General features: G+C 47.7%; 1 protein-coding gene across 3 annotated transcripts in view; it reads left to right on the top strand.

Annotated features, from left to right (window-relative positions):
* PRKCA (protein kinase C alpha) overlaps positions 1-23,719 on the top strand; it is a 405,570-nt gene that overhangs the window by 342,895 nt on the left and 38,956 nt on the right. For all 3 annotated transcript variants that reach the window (XM_044746178.2, XM_014848021.3, XM_070483469.1), the window contains 5 exons: positions 5,089-5,226; positions 6,035-6,208; positions 8,477-8,568; positions 12,544-12,606; positions 13,485-13,623. In XM_044746178.2, the coding sequence (XP_044602113.1) occupies positions 5,089-5,226; positions 6,035-6,208; positions 8,477-8,568; positions 12,544-12,606; positions 13,485-13,623 (606 nt within the window). The remainder of the gene's footprint in view (positions 1-5,088; positions 5,227-6,034; positions 6,209-8,476; positions 8,569-12,543; positions 12,607-13,484; positions 13,624-23,719) is intronic.

Genomic DNA, 23,719 nt, shown 5'->3' with positions numbered 1-23,719 from the left:
TGTGCTGGGCTGTGTTTGCGTTGCTATAGTGAAGGATGTCAGCACCCTTTCCCTTACGCCCCCTTGGGTTTGCTGAAGTCTCTGCAGTTAGGCTCAGCTTCAGCTTTATCCCTAGACATATATTGATTTTATTTGCACTCCTGCTGAAGCCTGAATTACATTCATGACAACCAGAGTTATATCCATAGTGTGCAAGCCAGGAAGGGCAGGTCTCTTTGTCCTGCTGGGAGACCAGTTGCCAAACAACCCATTAAAAACCTCAAAGAAAGGGTCGGCTCAGGGACTCATTGTTGCTCTTCATGCAGAGATCCAGCTGGGTCTGGGGCAGGCTGGACTTCTCATCTGAGGACTATCCCTTCGGAGAAACTCTTCCAAGGCCATGGTTTCAGCTTACTGCCCCAGCCAGTCCAGCATGGCCTCTGGGGAGGGTCGCTGTGTAGCCGACCTCCCTAAAAGCAGGGACGCCATGATAGCCAGCCTTCTCTGTGGCTGACCCAGCACATCCAGGGACTGCTTGAGGGGGAGAGTTCTGATTATATATGAACAGCCACCTGCACAGAGGCTGGGGCAGTTCTCTGAAACAGCCTACCGGATAACAGCTGCTTTTCTGTGTTAACATTTGCCATCTTGTGTGACTAGTGCTGGCCACAAGATGACCGTACTGTTTATGATTCGGCCTCTTCGAATTCTGTAAGTCCTAGTGCTTAAAGAAGACATGTTTTTGAACGAATGAATGAGATATTTATTGAGTGGGTAATTATGTGCCTGGCGCAGTGCTTGGTCTAAAGATACAAAGATGAGTGAGATGGTCCCTGTCTTTCAGGATCTCACAGTCTAGGGAGGAAGCCAGATCAGTGAATCCAGGAAGAAGGTACACGTGTCTAAGTTCCCCAAAGCCAACTCTGCCACAAGGGTTGAGAACAAGGAGTTCAGGTGGGAAGGGATCCCAAGAAACCCGGTGGGGTGTAGGATGTGAGCCAGCGGAGCGAGGAAGCCAGCTGGGTACCATGCTGGAGCTCAGTCCTGCTGGGGAGAGGGGAAAACAGCATGGAACACACTTCTGTGTGCAGCTGGTGGTGGGCTGCACCCTAGGATGGTAACTGTGGGGCACGCCCTACAGAAGTCGCCTGACTAGAACCCTCAGACAGCCTCAGGTGTGCACAGGTGTGCAGAGCCCAAAGCTCAGGGGGACGTGGGCAGGGCAGAGACAGTGTCTACCACAGGCTGGAAATTCCAGGATGGAGGAGGCATCAGGGAGACAGAGGCGAGCCTTGAGTTGGACTCTGTGGGTGAACAGGACAGCATGGCCCCTATGGAAAGGGTGACCAAAGACCCGCGGCAGGAGCAAGGCTGGCGTGGCTAGGACAGAGGGCCGGGGGAGTGGTGGGAGCTAAGGTCACAGCCCCAAGCCCAGTCTCCTCCTCACCCGTTGTGATGACTTGACCTTTTCTCTCCACCAAATGGGAAGCCAGGGGACCAGGACAGCACCCCACTGAACAGGATCCTTCCAGGGAACAGGGCAAGGGGGACAGGGTGGAAGCAGGGAGACCCACGAGGAGGAGGTCACTGAAATGGGGCACCAGAGGTGGGGCCGCCTTGGCCAGAGAGGTCGCGAAGAAGGCCCTGAGCAGAGGGTGGGTCCTGCACATGATCTGAAGGTGGCTTTGACGTGAGCTGCTGATGGATCAGCTGTAGAGTGAGATTCAAAGAGGCGTTCGACAGTAAACACACCATCAGCAGGTATTGACAGGTTGCCGTGTGAGCTGTTAAGACCAGGGTGCAGTGAGGAGAAGGGCAGGAAGTCTTTGGGGAGGGGTTCTCCAGAGAAATGACAGGGGAGCTGGGACCTGGATGGGGGTAGAAGTCAGCCAGGAGAGGGGGTCGGGGCGTTGCAGGCACAGTCTCCACAGAACATGATTGCACTCCGACTGCCTGGAGGGGAGCCATGGACCCAGGAAGGGTCGGAATTGGCAAGACAAAGGCGGCCCTGGAAGTGGTCTGGAGGCCGAGGCCTGGGGCTGTGTAGACCACCCTCCTGGGGGTCTTCTGCCTTCCCTGCCCTCAGGCTCCCGGCAACACAGCTGCTGCGGGGTCCACTGGCTGTCTCCTCCAGCCCCATTGTTTACTAGACCCGGGTTGACCGGGGGCCTTGCTCCAAGTCAGTCCTAGACCACTGAGCTTTTGGTATCCTGGATATTTCTACCCTAGAAGAGCTGCTCATGGAAGCTCGGTGTTGGAGTGGCCCCATGCCATTCTGCAGCAAGGCCTGCAGGTGGCAGCGTGGAAATGGCTCTGAGGCGTGTCCTGTAGGTGACGTGGAAGAAATGCTGCTGCATGAAGACCTCAGGGCTGCTCTTATCTCAGGGCTGGCTCAAGCTGGGGAGAAATCCCCTTCTCACCCTCTAGGCCAGGCCACTGAGAAGCCAGCTCTCTGACAGTGAATGCACTTGGTGTGGGCAGCCTGGCCTGTCTCCTTCCCAAACGACCCACTGCTCTACCCAACTCTGTTTCCAGCTACAGAGACGTGAGAATGGCATCTGTCCAGGCAGGACAGGAAGCTGGTGCCTTTCTCTCTCTGGCTTCGCCTCCTGAGAGCAGGAGTCTCCTTGGTGGATGTTCCTCCCCAACCTCACGGATTGAATTCGGAGCAGAGTCTAAGATCACATTGCATGTGGGTGCAGAAATCCTCAATGCAAAAATGCTTTTTTGGCATTTATATCCCTTGAGCCTGACTGTGGGGAATATCTTGTCCCTGTAACTAGACTAAGATCACAGCACAAAACTCACAGAGCCCTTGTTGGGGTACAGCCCCCAGTGGAGGCAGGGATGCATGTGTGTATAAAGCCCCGTATCTCTCCTGGAGGCCATCGCCTCCATCTGCCCCCATTCCGACTGCACTGGCTGTGGTGTTGAAGGGTCAGAGGTGAAGGAGCAGTGACTGTTGAAGAAGGCCCCTGAGTCAGGAGCATCTGCTTAGGACACAGCACTGCAGGTGGAAGCTGTGCCCAGGTGAAAACGCTCTTCAGCTATTTCACGCACATCAGAGCGATGAGTCCGTTGTGTTTCTGTCTTCTCGGATGTTACTGTGAAGTTTCTGATAATCTCTTTGTGCCTCTTCCTGATAACTTTTTTCTTTTTAAAAATCAGAAGAGCAGAATAGAGTGGCGTAGTCGGTATTCTCATCTCAAACTTGACTTTCCTGATTATTCATTTAAATTTAGACGCAAACCAGAAAGTTTCTCAGCTTGGGCTCGTTCCTGGGGTGTCTGTTCGGAGGATGGTGCTGGTCCTACGGTTCAGGAGGGCTCTAACCCTTACCTGAGTGGTCAAGTCCTGACTCTTTCTCACAAGTCTGTCTCGAAATTCCTTCCCTCCTCTGTCAAAGGGGAGGCCAGTTTATATATCATCACAGTTCAGGTTTTGTCCTTAGAGAGCATGTTTCCAGTGGCCCCCAAGTTCCCACGTGTTTCCCACATGGACTGACAATATTATAGTGCAACTGTATTAAATACTTTCAGCCTCAAAGCAAAAAAGTCAGGGCCACCGTCCCCCATACTTTAATGTCTCTGCTTAAACGGGCATGCTGAGTCATCAGAGCATGCACTCGAGCTGTGAGGTTTGATCTCTGTACAAACGAGGTATTTTTATCAGAGAAAAGCGTCGCCTTAACAGCACATCTGATGAACCCATTCAGACTCCATCTCTTTATTCATTCAGCCACAATGTTGAGTGCACACCCTGTGCCAAGCACTGAGTTAGGGCTGGGGATCCAGACACAGCTGACTGCGGCTCGTTCTGCTAATGCAGAGCCTCTTCAACAGAGCCTGGCACGAGGTGGCTCACTCAGTAATTGTGGGATGAAGGGATTCTGTGGCTCCAAGAGGGAATGTGGATGATTCCTCGAAAGCCGGAAAAAATTGCAAATCCCACGTTTTCCTCCAAGAGCTAAGAACTGAGGTTGCCAGTGCTTCGGTCGCATAGTCAAGCCCCTGAATGCCTCCTTTGCCTCCTGCGCCATCTTGGTGACCATGTTGACTTGAGTGATGTCCTGGTCCCTGCTCCAAAGCTCAAAGGTGCCCTTAGGTCTGCTGCCTTGGGGAGGGGGAGGCACCCTCTCCTTAACAATGTATCCAGAGCAGGAGTCTTTGCCCTTGGGCTCAGCCAGCCCCCAGGACCCTGGCCTCGGCAGCAGACTCACGGTCAGTCAGGCGGTGTTCAGCAGGCAGGGGCTGTGGGGAGACTCTCCGCCCACGCCAGGCTTCTCCTCGGGCTCCCTTGCTGACTGTTAGATGTCCCCAGGTGATCACTTGCCCTTCCTTTTCTGCTGAGCCCTCTGACTTTTCACCTCTGACATGAGACTAACTCCCCACGGGAGAAGAATGAGGGTGTGGTCCCTCCAGGGCCTTTGTGTGGCCCGAGTCTAGTTTATAAAAACTCACACATCACTGACCAAATATCCTTCAGGCTCAAAGGGCGCCGTGTGTTTGATGTGACCAGATTCTCATGCATGTCATCATTTCTTTTCCTAAGTGCAACTCTTGACTTAAAAAAAACACTCTATTCTTACTGTGCCTTTTAAAGTGGCAATAAATCATCCCCCCAGTTTGCCATTTAAGCGGTTCTCCTTGCGAGGACACTATGCTCCCTTTTTGCCTGGGTCCAAGTTTCCTTCATGTAGATTAATCTTAGACTGGAAAGTCTACAAATAAGAAAAGCATCAGTACACAGTTTACTTTTTTCATTATGTTAACAGTCACAAAGCACCATTTTCCCCAAGAAGTTAACTTCTCCATCCAGGGATTACAAACTGCCTGCCCCTGGTGGAGTCCCATGACTTGATTCTCGGTTAACCATATACAGAGTCCTCCCATCTCGTGAGAGGTAGGGGCAATTTTTTGCTACCTTGCAAGTGTTGCCCTTAGGGTGAGAAAAGCCTCTGAAGTATGAGTAGATCTTTCATCACCCTCAGATTCCTTTTCTCGCCCCATCCCACCTCTCACCTCCCAGCCAGCTTAGTTACACCATGCTTTTTTCTATCAGTCTTTTCCCTGGAAAAATGACCGACTGTTCTCATGTGTGCTTGTTTAGAAAGCCAAGCTTGGCCCTGCTGGTAACAAAGTGATCAGTCCTTCAGAAGACAGGCGACAACCTTCTAACAACCTTGACAGAGTGAAACTCACCGACTTCAATTTCCTCATGGTGCTGGGGAAGGGCAGTTTTGGGAAGGTAAGAGAGCAGGAGTCTGTGCACGGCTGGGCTTTTGCAGAGAATGTTGGAATCGATCCGGTTCTCCCCAAGATTTCCACAGCAGCCCTTTAGATTGCCCTGCTCGCTGTACTGGTTTCTCAGATGTTTCCTTTCATTAAAATGAAATGTTTCGTTTCATTAAAAACAACTGCATCCAAAAAGCTACAGAGGATTCACTGTGTGTCACCCTTTCAGTGATCAGCACAGAGTGGGTGCTCCCAAATGCCAGTTGAATGAATAATTTTCACAATTAAAAATTAAACGTTGCCTTGTAGTAAGCACATGTAATAATTAAGAGACGGTGAACTGGGTTTCTTCAGCTCTCAGCCTGGATGTCTATATTTGGCTTCTCTGGCCTCAAATCTCATGATAGACTCAGGAACTGATTGCAGTCCTGCCTGTTTTTTTTGTATTGGTTCCTGACTCATGAAAAGCTTATAAAGGTCGGTCACATTTTGCTCCAAGGATGCTCTTGAAAAATGTGCTTAATTCAAGACTGATCCCGATGATGCTGGGTATTCCTTTTAGCAGCCACAATAGCGCCATCGTGTGACAATAGCCTACACAGTGCATAGATCTTGCCAGCTTAGACACTGTACAGTGCTGGAGGAATTTAATTTGCAGGGATGTGCAATATTTCAAAATCTCATAAAGTAGAACTTCATTAATATTGTCATATCACACATTTACAGATTTGCATGAACTGTCCCCCGACCTGGTTTCCCCTCCTCCCCCGGTACCAGACATATGCCTAGAAGTTTTCAGGTTGCTCTTCCTCTGCTCCCAGGTGATGCTTGCTGACAGGAAGGGAACAGAAGAGCTGTATGCTATCAAAATCCTGAAGAAGGACGTGGTGATTCAAGATGACGATGTGGAGTGCACCATGGTGGAAAAGCGAGTCCTGGCCCTGCTTGACAAGCCCCCGTTCCTGACGCAGCTGCACTCCTGCTTCCAGACGGTGGTAAGGATCCAGGCTGTCTATCTGTGGCGCAGCACACAGCGTACTCTCACGGGCTACCCCTGAACCAAAGTGTTCTCCACACCTGAGTCAACCTTAGTCCTGTGGAGAAGGCTGGAGAAAGGGCTAACCTGGGGACCGCTCAGCCCCCGATTCTTCTCTGCCAAGCAGAAGTGCCTGGGGACAACCTCTCACTCTTGTGCCCCTGGGAGATTTGGGGCTCCCCTTCTCTGTGATGTGCCCACTACTTAGAGGCTTGACGTTAATTCCATTTAGTTCAAACTGTTATATCAAAGTTTTCTTCATAGCAGGCAATGTGCTAAGACTTTCAGATACAAAAACAATAAAATAACTCAAAGTCCTGGCTTTTTAAAACCACTGGTCTAGCTGCCGGGCCTTGCGTTGGAACATTAGGAGACTTGATCTCTTACAAGAGTGTGTTCTTGTTTAATGCCACACAGCAGAGGTTGGCAAACAGGCCTGTTTCTATATGGCCCATGAGAACTAAGAAAACTTAAAAAAAAAAAAAAAAAAAAAAAAGAAAAAAAAAGAAAAGAAACCCGAAGAATAATATTTCCTGACATGTGAAGATTAGATGAAATTCAAATTTCAGTGTCCATAAATAGTTTTCTTGGAACACAGCCATTCTCATTCATTTACTCATCCTCTACACTGTTTTCATGCTAGTGAGGCAGAGTTGAACAGTTGCAAGACACACACAAAGCCTAAAATATTTACTAGCCCGTTACAGAAAAAGTTTGCTGAGCCCTGTCATAGAGTATAACTAAACAGAGGACAAAACAGTTCCAAAGCACTAACCAGCCAGCTGTGGGGCCAGGGCTCTGGCATGGTGCTTGCAAGTAGCCTGCAAGAAATATAAACATTTAGATAGCACCGTAGTGAGGATTCCCAAAGACAGGCTTTCCACTCCTCAGCAGCTGTCCTTTTTAAGATATGACTCAATAATCAGTAGCTATAATTGTTACTGTTATGATGATGATTATTTTCAACTTCCTGTTGGCCGAAAATTGACTTTCTATTTTATGCCTCTCTTTAAAATTTCTTGGAAGGCGCCCCCTCAATGCTCTTAGATTTTAGAGTCTCAAAATGGCAGGGCAGTCACACAGTCTCTGGATGGGCAGTGGGGCTGCAGAGTCAGGCGCCGGCCACTGTATGTCAGCCTGGCACTGGCGGCACGGTCAGCGCCCTGCTCCCAGCAGCTCCTAAGCAGCGCCAAGGAGAGGAGAGCAATGTGCTAGGGAGAGAGAACCACATCCCCGAATCCCAGCCCAGATCCTGTAACCCTGGTTACGCTGATTAGGCTCCAGAAAGCCACAGAGCAGAGAAATAAACATGAAATTAAAGTTTGTAACAGGAAAGCTGAGATTGAAGATCCCAGAGCTGTTTCCTGCTTATTAGCACCAGCTTCATCATTTTTTTCTCTCCCTGTGCAATACTTTAATGTTTAATAACCTCTGTAAATGGTGATGCTGTCCAGAAGAGAGCAGAGGTCAGCTTCTACCTCCGTGTGCTGTGCTGTTAGTTATTTCACTATTAAACCCTCTCATTCTCCCCATCTGTTCCAGCATAATGTCCTCATAAGTATGCAGATTTATTTGGTTCCCTAATATGCTCCCTCGGTGGGGCCAACACTTAGCATACCAGTGACAGAGAAAATCAGAAACAACATTCAGGCATGTTATGGATGCAAAAGAACATTTGATTAGCCTCTCCACTTATAGTCCCCTCCCCCACAGTAAATATCATTGAGCGTTTACAATTTATAAGCCCCACGTAATTGACAAGACTTGTTTTCAGAAGCATCCAGTTAAACACATTACCACGTTACTATGGCATGCCTCCTGGACACTGCAAACCAGAAACACTAGTTAAAATTAAATAATTGGCCCATGTGGATTCTTCACACCGTCTCTAACATAGAAATGTGTCACGTGTGTAGGAGAAAAGGAGGAACGTTTGAGGCCGGTACTCTAATGGGGAGCACACGTAGCCAGAAGGGGGCAGACACGTTCTCACAGAGCCATTATTTCAGAGTTATGTAATAACTTTATACCTCCCAAGGCCCTCGTGCAATAAGGTTTATGACTTATTCTTTATTTGGGGAAGAAAGTTTTGAAGGGCTGCACTGAGCAGATCTGCCAGTGCGGCCCACATTTAACTAACAAGAAAGCAAAACACAGTCTGCACAGAGTGAGGGAAGCCGCTGTGCCCGTGGAGGAGTCCTGCTCACGTTTTGACCTTGGTCTTCAGGATCGACTATACTTCGTCATGGAATACGTCAATGGCGGGGACCTCATGTACCACATTCAGCAAGTAGGAAAATTTAAGGAACCACAAGCAGTGTGAGTACTTTTTTTTTTTTTTTTTGAGTCTCTTAATTTAGACAGCCATAGTATTCCCAACTGGAAACTTCTGCTGAGTGAAATATGAAAGTGGAGCTCTGTCTGGTTCAAGATGGAGCACTGTCACCTCCCAGGGGGGCAGGTTTATTGGCAGGGTCCCTCTGAACGTTTCCTAAGGAGAAGTTGATTCTGCTTCTAGTAGATTGGAGATGCTGATGTAACCCCTTGTCACCCGATTCCACCCTCATTGATTGAGTCAGCTACTCATTTCTTGAACACATGGTCTTGCACACCCACAATGCACCAGATGCTGGGAGTGTGAAAAGAACCAGTGGCTCCCTGCCCTCCAGAGTGGAGCGGGATGTCAGTCGACAGTTGTAACGTGTTGCCATTACTTTAGAGGTGGCACAGGACACCATGCAAAGCCCCGAAAGGGAGGCAGTGAGGGAGGAACGTCCTTGGGGAATGCCCAACCCAGAGGTACGGGAGATGGTGTGAGATTCTTCTTTTGTGGTGGTGTGAGAGGCAAGGGTTCTAGGTGACAAGCATGGTGGAGGGCCTGGCTGAGGAACAGGGAAGGCCGGAAGGGGGCTTGACAGCATCAGGTTAAGTTTTCATATAGCCTCCTGGCCAAGAGCCGAAGGAAGAAGGCAGGGAGTATACGGGCCAGTACCAGGGGCTTGGTGCAAATCTATGTAGAGGAGAGAGAATGGAGCTGTAATTAGGGCTTGACCTTGGAGCCAAAGAGGAGTAAGTGGCTTTGAGAAACATTCTGGAGGACGAAAACCAGAACTTGGTGACGGGGTAGGGGGGTGACATGAGAGAAATCTCTTCAGGTGACACCCGTTTTAGGTTTGAGAGGCGGCAGCCACCGAGGAGGAGGTGGCTGGGGGGAATCATGAGCTCGGTTTGGAAGGTTTCATTGGGATGTGCTTGGATGCAGGGTCGCAGGGATGCAGGAGTTGGCAGCACAGGAGAGAGACAGGGCTCCAGGGGAAGATGGAGAATCATCCATCTGGAAGGCAGCCTTCGATACCTGCAGAATCATCCCATTTTTCACGGGCCAGGAAGTCTCAGGAAACTCAACAGAAGCAAATCTAAACAAACAGCTATTTCATTTCCCTCAATGAGGATGCGATGCGCAGTGGGCATGTACCTGATCAATCAAGTTAGCAAATGTTCATCAGATTCTGGCCAACGTTCAGTCTCAAAGATAAATCTGAAGAACTTTTGGCCCGTGTGGGTTGATCTGTCCTACGGAAGATTAACTGAAGGCAGAATAAGGAATTCTTGGGTAGCAAGCTTAAAAAATGCGAAGGGAGATTTTTCTGTTTTTATTTTCACTTTTCAATTTTCAGAACTGCCTGGCCTTATCCCTTCTCTTATGTTGTTAGTCATAAACCATTAAAATCCTCAGATTATAAGATAAATCTTGATAACACAGAGCTGTAAGGAACGAGCAGCAGAATGGCCACCTTATGTTCTGAAGTATTTGTATTGCTTTCATTGTATTTGTGTTGCCTGAAAGCTTTTACTTTATACAGAAAAATACAGAAAATACAGAAAAGCATGAAAAATAATATAAAAGTCACCCGTAATCCCAACTCTTTTCCCTCCCTTGTCTTGTCCCTCTCTTGCCAGCCCTCAAGGGTGTCCCCCCCAACCCCCACCCCGTCGTTAAGAGTTTCGTCCTTATCATTACAGCACTCTTCTCTGCTCCTGTAGACATGTGTGCTTATTCTAAGCCTTCTGGGTGTGATGTTCGCGCAGGCACAGTCTTGTGGCTTCTTACACTTCAAAGATTCCTAAATGCTATGCAAATTTTAAAACATCCTTCAACATTTAGTCTGAGTTTCAGATATTAACCTGTTAATGATTTTGAAGTAATGGCAGTAACTGCTTTTTATTGTGAAGCGTTTGAAAGGGTAAACTCAGATGTGAGTCATGGCGTGTGTCTCATTTATCTCAGCGCTTGGAGTTGGGGTGGGGGATGAGTAACCTAGCTAAAGAGTTCATCACACATTATTCTTTGTCTTCCAGAGAATAATACTATTTTCAAACACTAATGTCTTCTGTCCAGAATAGGAAAATGAAAATTTTCTCCACTCTACCCTAGTCCTGATGTAGAATAGTCTAATAGTCACTCTTTTTTTTATTGTTGTCATAATAGCTTATAGCATAGTGAGATTTCAGTTGTACATTATTATTTGTCATACACCGTATAAGTATGCACCTTCACCCCTTGTGCCCACCCTCCACCCCGTAGTAACTACTAACTTGTTCTCTTTGTCCATAAGTTTGTTTATCTTCCACATATGAGTGAAATCATATGGTGTTTGTCTTTCTCTGTCTGGCTTATTTCACTTAACATGATGCCCTCAAGATTCGTCCATGTGGTTATGAGTGGCACAATTTTGTCTTTTCTTATGGCTGAGTAGTATTCCATTGTATATATACACCACATCTTCTTTATCCAATCGTCAGTTCTTGGGCACTTGGGTTGCTTCCACGTCTTGGCTATTGTGAATAGTGCTGCAGTGAACATAGGGGTGCATAAGTCTCTTTGAATTGTTGATTTCAAGTTCTTTGGGTAAATACCCAGTAGTGAGATAGCTGTGTCATACGGTATTTCTCTTTTTAATTTTTTGAGAAATCTCCATACTGTTTTCCATAGTGGCTGCACCAGTCTGCATTCCCACCAGCAGTGGATGAGGATTCCCTTTTCTCTGCAACCTCTCCAACATTTGTTATTTTTTGTCTTGGTGATTATAGCCATTCCAATGGGAGTAAGATGATATCTAAGTGTAGTTTTGATTTGCTTTTCCCTGATGATTAGTGAGTTGAGCATCTTTTCGTGTGCCTATTGGCCATCTGTACATCTTCTTTGGAAAAATGTCTGTTCATATCTTCTGCCCACTTTTTGAGTGGGTTTTTTGTTTTTTTGTAGTTCATTTGTATGAGTTCCTTATATATATATATATATATTGGTGGGCTGTTTTTTCATTTTGATCTTGGTTTACTTTGCCTTCCAGAAGCTCTTTAGTCTGATGAAGTCCCACTTGTTTATTTTTTCTTTTGTGTCCCTTGTCTGAGGAGACAAGGTATTCAAAAAGATCCTTTTAAGTCTGATATCAAAGAGTGTACTGCCTATATTCTCTTCCAGAAGTTTTATGGTTCAGATCTTACCTTCAAGTCTTTGGTCCATTTTGACTCTATTTTTGTGCGTGGGGAAAGATAACGGTCTACTTTCATTCTTTTGCATGTGGCTGTCCAGTTTTCCCAGCACTATTTATTGAAGAGGCTTTCCTTTCTCCATTGTGTGTTCTTGGCTCCTTTGTCGAAGATTAGCTGTCCATAGACGTATGGTTTTATTTCTGGGCTTTCAGTTCTGTTCCATTGATCTGTGTGTCTGTTCTTGTACTAGTACCATGCTGTTTTGATTACTATAGTAATAGCCACTCTTTAAAAAGTTGTACAGTCATGCATCACTTAACAACAGGGATACGTTCTGAGAGATGCATCGTTAAGCAATGTGATTGTGCAAACATCACAGAGTGTGCTTACACAAACCTGGATGGTGTGGCCCGCTACACACCTAGGGTCTATAGTACTAATCTTATGGGTCCACCGTCATTAAGTGAAATGTCGTTATGTGGTGCATGACTGTATTAGAAATTTCTTTTAAGCAGTAAACTAGCTGTCTAGCTGCCCTAGATAAGAAGCACTTGTTTCTGGGCAGGTAATAAACCTATCTCATTGATTTTATTAGCTGTTATCTTTCCTTGGGGAAGTTGGAGTAATAAAATGGCAGAGGGAAGGTCGAAGGGTTGGAAGAACATGTGTAGGGCAGTGCTGATCTCCGACAGTTCCAGAGTCTACATTCTTTTACCTCTTCAGTGCCTGAACTGGAGGGTACAAAGTCTCCAGGAATCCAAAGAAGCAAACCAGAAACCTCATGAGCATTTTGTTTTGCAGATTCTATGCGGCCGAGATTTCCATTGGATTGTTCTTTCTTCATAAAAGAGGAATCATTTATAGGTGTGTATCGAAGCTCTACCACCCGCACTGTCGAGAGTTTGGCTGGACCTCTGGACCTCTGTGGGCATGTAACTCTGTGATGGGGACTTAAGATAAGGAGTTGATAACCCCTGAGGTAACAGACACCTTCTGGGGCCTACCTTTCTCTGCAGCCTCCAGGCAAGTCAGAACCGCCTTCAATTTCTGGGCCTCAAAAGATTTTATCTCATTTCAAGATAACAAGAAAACATGCTTTTCTCTCCACCTCCAGCTCCTTCCTCTGCCTCTTATTTGGAATGGAGGTCAAGGAGCAATGGAAACCAAATTTCTGTTCTAGATGCTCAGCAGCAGCAGAACATGCGGAAATAGAGGGAGGCAAGGGAAAACCATTGGATTAAATTCTTGAGGTTGTTAGTTACAGTGAAAGTCTGGTGCCAAAGAGAAGACTGTCTCCCAGTATTAAGTGAAGAGTAGTTAAAAGGACATAGGCAGAGGGGGAGGGACACGTGTGTGACCCACAGAGGTTGTTCTGAACCCATGATTTTGCAAACCTGGTTGTGTATCAGACCCCTCTGTGTAGGATACTAATAAACCAAATGACTAGGATCTCCCCAGACCTGCTGGATTCACATGCTCAGCCAAGCTTGGGAATCGCTAGTTAAGTCCTTTGGTCATTCATTTAGTATGCATTTGTTAAGTACCACTGTAAGCCAGGCAACACATTAGGAGATTTAAAAAAATATGAAAGCTCAATAATGCCTGGTCCCGGCTCTCCTGGGACTTGAAGTGAATATAACGTTGAGATGGCAGCTGGTCAGATACCCTTCTGTCTCACCAGCTCCAGAGCAAACTGTGTCGTGTCATGGGAAGGACACTGATGCTATTCTGCTTCCTTACAGGGATCTGAAGTTAGACAATGTCATGCTGGATTCGGAAGGACATATCAAGATTGCTGATTTTGGGATGTGCAAGGAACACATGATGGATGGAGTCACGACCAGGACCTTCTGTGGGACTCCAGATTATATTGCCCCAGAGGTAGGGAGCAGCACGTTCAAACAGCAGACACAACCCCCTTATGGGGTATAGAGTCATTCGTCAGTCACTAAGTCATTGTGTGGGGTCATGACCACAAAATAGACTAAGCTAGACTAAATAGAGCAAAATTTTAAAAAAAATACATGAGAGGTCATTGCACATAGTAAGGCTGTGTCTTGTTTCATGGAAGTTTTGTTTTTGTTATGTATACACCTGAGCTGCTTGCATGATAAAATGCGTTTCTCACATGGTCATGGTCAAAACAATTTAAGCAACACTGTTGGGCACAAGATGGGGGATCTTGCTTGTAGAAATATTCTGCATGGAAAAACTGGGTCAGAAGGTGGTTCCAACGATGGCTTTTAGCAAAATCAGAGTGATTAGTGTTCTAAGTGACATGCTGAAATTGTTCGTGGTATCTTATCTAGGAGGAACACTTCAGAGTGGTTATAAGCAAAGTGGTGCCAGGATGTGTGTTTAGAGCAGTGGCCATAGGACTTTATCATTGCTATAACATGTGCTGAGTAATTTTCGTCCTCTTTTATGAAGCTCAGTACATGACAAGGATTGGAGGAATTATAACCCTGTATCACTGTGTAGCCAACTTTCCTTCCACACACAGCCCTGTGGATGAAACACTCACTTCTTAACTGAGCTCTGACATGGTGGAAAGTAATAGATTCAAAGTTAGGCCGATCTTCAGCTCTTTGTAGACCTCTCATGTTAACTGTTGATGGCTCTTATGGCATTTATTCAACATATTGCCCCATGCATTTATCTCGAAAGCAGTAGTTAACAGTGGAAAAGACGGACTTAGGAATCAGACCAATGCAAGCTTCAATGCTGACTCTATTATTTACAGGCTGTGGCAACTCAGGCAAGTTACTTAACCTATCTGAACCCCTGTTTCTGCAGTGACAAGTTAGGGATAACAATATCCTCCTTGTAGAATTGCTGTAAGAGTGAAAGTAACTGGTAACAAAGTGTTGCAACTAGTAGACCCTTTCAAAGTGTAAGCTAATTTTTATTCCTTTTTTAAGAGTTTTTTTGTTTGTTATATGCCTAGACAGTGTGGAAACATAGAATTAAAATAGCTACTTAGAAACCTAAATTCTGAATTACATAGCTAAAGATGTTATCTTGATACATAAATTGGTGAGGTTTTCCCCCAAAAGAGCTCACACATTCCTATCTCCAGGCATAACATGAGCTTAAATAGTCTTATTTTTCAAACATGAAGATTAGCGAAATTGTACAGTAAAAAACACAACCTCCCGAGGCAGTGTTTGTTCTGCAGACTTCTACTGGCTGGCGTGTATTAGACAGTCTGTGATCGTGAGCTATGCCAGCTCCATTTAACACGCCCCGACACTGTCAAAGCTTGGTGACAGGGAATGGCAGCATTTTTAGGAGTAAAGGTAGCTTTGAACTTTTCTATACCTGGTCTCTGCCAATCAAACAAATCGCTTCCTGCATTCAGGAACATGGCAGCCATCTGACACGCCAGGGGTGACAGCCTTCCACATACATGAAGTTTTCCAAATAATTGAAGCTCGCTGTCTTTTTTTCCCAATGGTCCTCATTATATTAGTTTCCCATTGCATCTGTATCAAATGACCACAAGCCTGGTGGACTAAAACAATACAAATTTATTATCTTACAGTTCTTACAAATTTACCTTACAATCTACCCAAATAACCCGGGATCATCTCTGCATCTCAAGATCCTTAACTTAATCTAATCTGCAAAGTCTCTTTACCAAGGAAAATTAAATTAATATAGTCATAGATTCCAGGGATTAGAATGTACACTTTTTGGGGGAGAGGGGCGTTATTCGGCCTGCCACACTCATGATAGCATTCCATCTAACTATATTTGATAACTTCCCCACCTGCCTACACCAAGTCCACCTAAGCCTACTTCTAACAGATCTTGGTAACTTTGGGCTTTTTCTTTTTTTCACTTGTACTCATTTGTATGTGTGTTTATTTAGTTCTCATGTGTGGGTTCACGTCTCCAACACCATAGTCAAGATAGAGTGCGGTTCCGTCACCACAACCATCTCTCCTGTTGCCCTTTTAGAACCACACCCACCTGCCTCCTGCCACCCCTCCCTGCCCCCCATCTCTGCCCCCTGGCGACCGCCAATCTGTTTTCCATCCTGTAAGAATGTTATATGATGGAGTCATACAGTATGTAACCTTTTGAGATTGGCTTTTTCATCTGAACACATTCCAGAACTGCGGTCATTGTGTTTGAGTACTGCGTCTACCACTTGGTCAAGTTACTAAAACATTCCATGCCTCAGTTTCCTCACCTGTAAAATGGGGATGATAATGTCTGCCTCATAAGGTTGTTATCTGTAACTTGGAGTATTGTCTGTCCCAAGGCAAATTGGTCCTGCTGCTGTCATTGTTCACTTCACTCATTTGCCTCGTTGGACTCTGAGCCTCTTGTTACAGCCCCTCTTAGAAGACCCAGGCCATTGTTGTCATCTTGGTGATTTTTTGGGGAGCAGAGGATAGATTGGCCTGGAAAGACCCTTTGAGCTGAGAAGTTAATTGCCATTTAGAAGGTGCTGGAAGAAAACGGCACCTATATGGGACTGACCAAGTCATGCTAGGAACCTGGGAACACCCTATCAGAAGAAAGGATCCTGAGAACACCTGTCAGAGAGAGGGATGCTGGGAACATGCAGGCAGAAGAGGGATGCTAGGAACATGTCATCAGAGAGAGAGATGCCAGGAACATTCAGGCAGGAAGAGGGATGCTGGGAACATGTCGTCAGAGAGAGGGATGCTGGGAACATGCAGGCAGGAAGAGGGATGCTTGGAACATGTCGTCAGAGAGGGATGCTTGGAACATGTCGTCAGAGAGAGATGCTGGGAACATGTTGTCAGAGAGAGGGATGCTGGGAACACTCAGTCAGGGGGAGGGATGCTGGGAACATGTCGTCAGAGAGAGGGATGCTGTGAACATGCAGTCAGAGAAGCATGTGTGGAAGACCAACTTTGGGCCTTTTAATATGCAGAGGACAACATGCTCTGGCCCTAAATAACCTATTTCCACAAGGCTTCATTCCTCTCCTTGTATCCACTATATCAGCAATAACAAAGGGAGTGCCCGCCCTTTATTGAGAGTCTGCTACGTGCCAGGCCCCTTACACACTTTCCCTCTGTCCTCGTAACAAACTGCATGTCGGGGGCCGGCCCGGTGTCACAGCAGTTAAGTTCACACATTCAGCTTCTCGGTGGCCAGGGGTTCGCTGGTTCGGATCCCGGGTACGGACATGGCACCGCTTGGCAAAAAGCCATGCTGTGGTAGGCATCCCACATATAAAGTAGAGGAAGATGGGCACGGATGTTAGCTCAGGGCCAGGCTTCCTCAGCAAAAAGAGGAGGACTGGCAGTAGTTAGCTCAGGACTAATCTTCCTCAAAAAAAAAAAAAAATGAGGAATGTAACATCGGGCCCGTGTTTCAGATGAGGAGGCTGAAGGGTGACTGATGGACTAAGTCCATATTACTAAGAAATGCCAGAATCAGGCTTCAGCCCCGGGCTCAGGCCTTCTCCAAACCCTTGAACCGCCCACTACACTAAACTACCGCTCAAACCCTGAGTGATACATGCGTTCAGAGAGCGTCCTGCATGCTTACTGTGCAAGCATAGTGCCACCGGGACGCAAAAGCGTCTTCGACAGGAGCCCTGCCCTCAAAGTACCTACAGTTTGGAGGAGATGACACTCAAGCAAGCAAGCCAGCACCAAGAGCTATGTTTAGATTCCAGTGGACTTCCACTGAGAAATAAGCCACGCCAGTTTGAGAACTCAATCAGCAATAACTCGAGGTTGTTTCACCTTCTGCCAGCGTTTGCCTCACAAGGGTCTAGGCATTTGGCATGTTGGGCTGTACGAATAATTGCAATATAGAGAAAGACCATCTGGGTTCAAAGTTTCTGAATATTCTCAAAGGTTAAAATAGTCCCATCCTCTGTGTAAATCTGCCTGTCAGGCAGAGGCCAAGTAATTATCTTGGATGGCATTTTCCCTAATAGGCAAAACGGAGGCTTAAATACTTATGGCTGTTTGTTCAGAAACCTTGAAATGGATTAATACTGTAGCATCTCCTTAACCAGTGAAGAGGAGCTCAGGCGGAAAATGTCACCAACAGATACGATTTTGGGGTTGAGATGGACACCCGGGAAAGGGCGCTAATCAGAAGATAATTCCTGAAGCTGGCATCCAGGGTACTCTTTGATTTGACATGGAAAGAATTCTTAGAATCAATGAGAGTCTTTGAGAGGGCCAAACAAAAGCTTCCTCTGGATTTAATCCCCCCTCTGAAAGTTAGTTATTTGGGGCCTGCAAGATCCAGTCTCAAGTTGTGTCTCCTGGCAGCCAAGAGTCACACTGATTACTAGCATCGCCCATTCTTTCCTGGAAGAAAACAAGGCAGCAGGGGAGTGTTCACTTCTGGCTGGTGTACCTCTGAGCGCCTCCTGCTGCAGTGGGAGCGAAGCTTTTGGAAAATGTGCCATGCGGAACCCTTCCTTGAAGCCTTGCTATGCAGGGGGCACGTTAGACCTCAAGCAAAGGATGTCACCCATGATGGTAGTGACTGTCTACTCTGTACCAAGACCCCTGAGCACATTTTCTGGTTTGTCTCAGTTTATACATGAGCAGAAGTCAAGTGACCTGCCCCAGGTCACACAGCTGGTAACAGGCAGAGGTGGGACTTGGACCCGAGACATTCCGATCTCAGAGCCCAGATATTTTTTGCATGTATTGCACCATTCTCCAGACATATGAGAAAGCTCGCTGAGTGAAAGAACAGCTAAAAATGAGCACTGAGATATTATAGACCATCTTTTCTTTGACGTCTTTTAGGAGAAGATGGACATCCATTCACCTGAGCTGGAATCAGGGGTCCGAGTCATGATCAGACTTTTTCATCTCTAAAGCAGTCAGTAACTCAGGGTTGTATTCTAGCGTTAGCGTTAGTCTGGACAGATCCCTTAGAAGCCAAGGGAGAACCAGCAGCCCTTAAGCCCCTCTCTCGCCCATGGCATCAGTCAGTCACATGTGCATCGAGTGCCTATTAAGTGCCTGGGCAGGAGGGGAATGAGGAGTCCTGAGGGGACCTGCGAGGAGGACCTGGAGCTGGAGGCAGTTAGAAATGAGCCACTGCAGCCCAGGAGAGATGTGGGTTTAGAGACGTGGACAAGACAGTGTTCTTGTGGGCAGTAACAGATGGCACCTCCAACATGGCTGAAATCACTAGGGAAGAAATTTGCAGATGCCCTGCCGCCCCCGCAGCCAGCTGGCTGTAAGCAGATGTGCGAACTGCTGTGCGTGTTGGGGGCTGGATGAGTTCAGAGAGCTAGAGACTAATCCCAGGGGGTCCTGGCTTCTCCTTCCAGCCCTATGAGAATGCCAGCCCAGTATTGCCCAAGATAGCAGCCGAAAGTCTGCATTTTTGTGTAAAATTTGCCTAAGTGTTCAAAGTTGGCTCTAACGTATAGTAAAAGAAATGTATACAGGTGAGATGCAACTAATGGGCCATCAGCCGTGACTTCTTTTCTGGAGGGGGTCAAGGGTCACATTTCGGGGGAGCCACATACTAGGGATGGGAGGAAAAAGAGAAGACCAAGGGGTGTCCAGAGAGGTAGAGGAACTGAGCAGCTATAGAGTCTTTGGTTCAGTGTTCATGAACTCAGAGATGTCCAAGGACTGCAGAGGTCACGGAGACGGGGGTCGGGGTGCGGAGGGTCTGGCCACAAGGAACCAGTGATCCCTGAGAGCAGCGTCAGTGACAGTGAGGAGGAAGCTGGATGGCACTGGCATGGAGTTGAGCGTGAGCAGCAGCAGCCAGATGGGAACCCCGTCTTTGGGGGAACCTGTGGTAAACGGAAGGAGAGAAGGTGGACAGTCACTCCCAGGGAAGGCAAGGTAAAGGAAGCATTGTTTAACCTGCAGAAACTTGAGTGTATTTCTAGCCCAGAGGGAAAGAGAGGAGAGAGAGGGAAGATTCCACATGCCAGAGGAAACGGGAATAGAGATGCAGGAGGCAAGGAGAGCCTTCCTGCTCAGGTGCAGGAGGGTGAAGTCAGGGTGGCAGGAAACCTGAAATCATCCTTATTGATTGGCCTGCACCTTCAGAGGCTGTGGTCAGGAAGGGTGGGATGTGGACCTCGGGGCAGGATGCTGGTTTGCGGGTAGGTGTGATGACAGAGAAGAGAGGCTGATCCGCTGAGTCAGGAAAGCTGGATTGTTGTACAGCCGGTGACCCACACTCAGTAACTCTCTCCAGCAAAACACCACTGTGTTTTGGTCTGGGGCAGGGGCAACAGGGATTGCCCAGGGCGGGGGCCTATCCAGGTGAGGCCAGATGCTTGAAAGAGTCTCCTGAAAGTGACTGAGCAGGGCATGGGAATAGGTGGGCGAGGCAGGAAGGGGGCCGAGTGTCCGAATAGGAGTATTGAAGGGCTCTTCTAAAGAGTAGAGAGAATATGTGCAGTCTGGGGTGGGAGGCAGGGACAGATGAGGTAGAAAGGCCGGACATTGCCAGCAGGGCTGGGTCAGGGGGCAGGGGGTTCATTTCTGAATTAGGCATCTTGTGGAAGCAGAGGTCTTCGCAGTGACCTGAGACCCTTTGTTACGCGGTCTCCCACTTTGCCCTCTTCCCGGATCTCTCTAGACCAGCTGCCCTGGCTTCTTTACTGCTCATCACACTTGCCAGACTGGCTCCATCCTCTCTGTCGTCCTCGGGGCCCTTGCCCTGCTCATTCCCTCTACCGGGATGTCCTTCCCCCAGGTGTCAGCGTGGCTCCCTCCTTCACCTCCCTGAAGCCTCAGCTTAGGTGTCGCCTCAGGGAGGTTGCCTTTCCTGGTGACCCCGTTTAAAACTGCAAACCTCTGGCCCCTACCCAACTCTTCTGACCCCCTGTCCCTGCTGTCCTTCTGTGGTACTCGTCACCCTCTGATGGACCGCGTCAGGGACTCGTGTTTATCGATTTCATGTCTGTCTCTCCCATAAAGCTCCCTCGGCAGCATCTGTGTCTTTGGTTTACTGGTGAGCCTCCACACCGAGTCTGGAATGGTGCCCGGGAAGACAGATAGTATTTGAGATTTATGGGTGCGCTGGGCTGCATTCCTAGGTGTGACTGTGTCGGAGGAGACGCAGCGATAGAACAGAGCTGCAGGCTCTGGAACTGAGAGGTGGGGAACTCTGGAGGCAGGTATTGGAAGGGTGGTTTCCAAGGCTGCCACTGGGGTGAGGCTGATGGCATGCGGTGCAGCCACGTGCCTCCCCTTATCCACTGAAGAGAGCCAATGTGTGGGGGGCCTAAGTGTCTGAAGCTTGATGGGACATCAGCCCAGGTCCCCCAGGCAGCCCAGAGTGCTAGAATGTTGACATCTCCGGAGACTTTTCCTGGCCTTTGTGGAAAGGATTATACAGAGGGATAGAGAATAAAGGAGCATCTAAAAGTTAAATGAGAAAATAACTCATGTGATGCACACAGCCAGGCAGTCAGGCAGTAAATTAGCACTTGCCACACTGAGAAGAAAGGGGAAAATGAGATAGAGAGAAGCCTGTCCACACCAGCAGTAGCTCCTCCAAGATCAGCGCTTCTGAACCTCAGGCCCCACCCCAACCCCGTGCGGGCAGAGCAAAGAAAGCACTTGATTAAAGAAAGAGAATGATAAACCGAAGGCGGCTTTCTTTCTATCAAAGGCCAATTTCACTCTCTGTAAGGTCACGGTCTGATGGCCCCAGCATTGGAAGAGAAAATGAAACAGCCGATTTCCCCCCAAGAAATATTTAAAGAGCCAGGGCTGGGCTTTCCTTTGGGTTCTTCCTTAAATTGTGTAGCTCTCCTCAGATCTTTTCTAGGAATTATGTTGGTTGTACTGTTTCATGCATTTTATCTTCTGCCCGTGGCTCTTTAACCATCTCATAACTCTCCTGGTCTCAGAGTTTCATCAGCGTAGCCCTGTTCTCTGGAGCATTTCGCACTCTCTGCAATATTCTGGTCCAGGAAACCACTGTGGTCCAGACCTTCCTCCTGACCTTTCCTTGCAGTTGTTCCTCCACAGATGACCAGCTGCCCCGTCGTGAATGCCTGCTGTGTACCAGACCCAGGGGGGAGCGCCTCATTGACTTTGTTTAATCTTTAAGTCAGCTCTGCAAAGTTGGAGCTATTGGCTCTGTTTTCCAGACAATGAACCCAAAATGCAAAGAGATTCCTTAATTTTTCCCACAGCCCCAACTCAAGGTAGACCTGGGCTCTGAACGCAGGGCTGACCAGCTTCTCTCCCTGCAGTGGCCATTGTCCTGAGAGGCAGGGCCTGCAGGCATTGGCTCAGCTGCTATCTAGAGAAAGCTTCCCTCCCTGAGTACAAATGAGGTGCTCTCACAGGCCCGTGGCTGACTTTTAGAGCTCCAATAATGCTCTGATAAGATTTTACTCCCAGTATTCCATGGCTGGATTAATTGACCCTTTATTTAAGGATTTGTCTAAATGCTGTGCAAATGGGTCTGAGATTTCTGAATTCTATTTCATCTTTTACTTTGCAAAATTGCCTGGGCCGTGGGGAGGTGGGGGTGGGTATCTTGAGAGAGATTGCCGACATTTGCTCATTTCCTAGTATGTAGCATGCACTTATATCGCTTATCTATTTTACTACAATAGTCCTCTGAGGTAAGTGGCATTATCTCTATTTTACAGACAAAGAAAAGGAGCCATGGAGAGGAGAGGTGACCCATCCAAGGCTCATAGATAGCAGATGGCAGGGCCGGGATGCTGGGCCACCCACCACAAAGAGCAGGCCTCTTGCCCTCGTACCGTCAGTGGCCTGTTTCCTCCCTCAGCACATGGCTTATTGCTCTGTTACCAAGCACATCTACAGAGCCCCACTAGACTGTGAAACCTCCCAGTTCTGGAAAATCTTTCATTCCAGCTCATAAAGCTCTTACGGGCGCAAAATTTAGTCCTAATTCTCAGTTCATTCCTTTACTGCACAAGATTTATTTTGTTTGGACACACAGTTAACCTTTGGAACAGCTCCCTGTTCAGCAGAGAAGGCCTGAGAGAAGATCCCGAAGGTGGCTGCCGGGCTGGCCTCCTGCCCTGCTTTTCCCTTGGACCAGCCACCCGACCTGCTCCCCCAGGAGGGACCAGTGACAGGGGCTGCAGTGACTGAGTTTGAGAACTCCTTGAGGAGAGACTCAAGGGCCAATGACCGTGCATTTGATTCTGGGTTATTTCAGCTCTACTGCATTTCAGCCCCATGCAGACCTAACATCCCCCCATGAAAGAAAGACTTCCTGTTTGATTTCAGGTGGCTTTGTCTTCATCATGGCATAGTGAACTCTGGCTAGAGTTCTGGTCATGTAAGAACTTGGGGTAACATCTGTAAAATGGGGATAATCATAGTACCTTCCCCCAAGTACAACTTTGAAGGTTGGGTTTTGTCCGTAATGAGCTTAGCCTGCCTCAGAGGTCTTTGTCCGTTATTTAGCGGTTGTCTTGATTATCTGTTGCTTTGTGGCCACCCCAAGACCTAATGGCTTAAAACAACAACCATGTTAATCCTCTGATTCTGAGTCAGGATGCGCAGGGCTGGCTCCTTCCTGCTGCTGGGAGTCTTGGTTACGTGTCTCTGCTGGTGCCAGAGGATCCAAGATGACCTCAGGCTGTTGTCTCTTGGCCAAGGCCCCATGGGTTCTCCTCTATGTGGTCTGTCTGTCCATGCTGGCTCTCATCATTCAGTGTTTTATCCAGAGCTGCTTGACGTGATGTGGTGGCGAGCTCCCAGAAGGGCAAAAACGGAAGCCACAAGGACCCTTAAGCTGCACCTGGAACTTGACTGTGTCATTTCCACGACATTCTGCAGGTCAAAGCAAATCCCAGAGCCAGCCCAGATTCTAGAGGAGGCCACATAAATGCAACATCTTGGTGGGAGGAGTGGCAGTGTCACACTGCAAGGGGCATGCAGGACAGGAGGGGGCGCTGCAGCCATCCTTGGAGACACCGCTCCACCCCAGCTGGTTTAGAGCTCTCTCTTGGCCTAGGAAGGATCCTTAACACAGCACCCAG

Source organism: Equus asinus, chromosome 13 (genome assembly GCF_041296235.1).
Source record: "Equus asinus isolate D_3611 breed Donkey chromosome 13, EquAss-T2T_v2, whole genome shotgun sequence".
Classification (NCBI taxonomy): Eukaryota; Metazoa; Chordata; class Mammalia; order Perissodactyla; family Equidae; genus Equus; species Equus asinus.
This window is presented reverse-complemented; position numbering and strand designations above follow the sequence as displayed.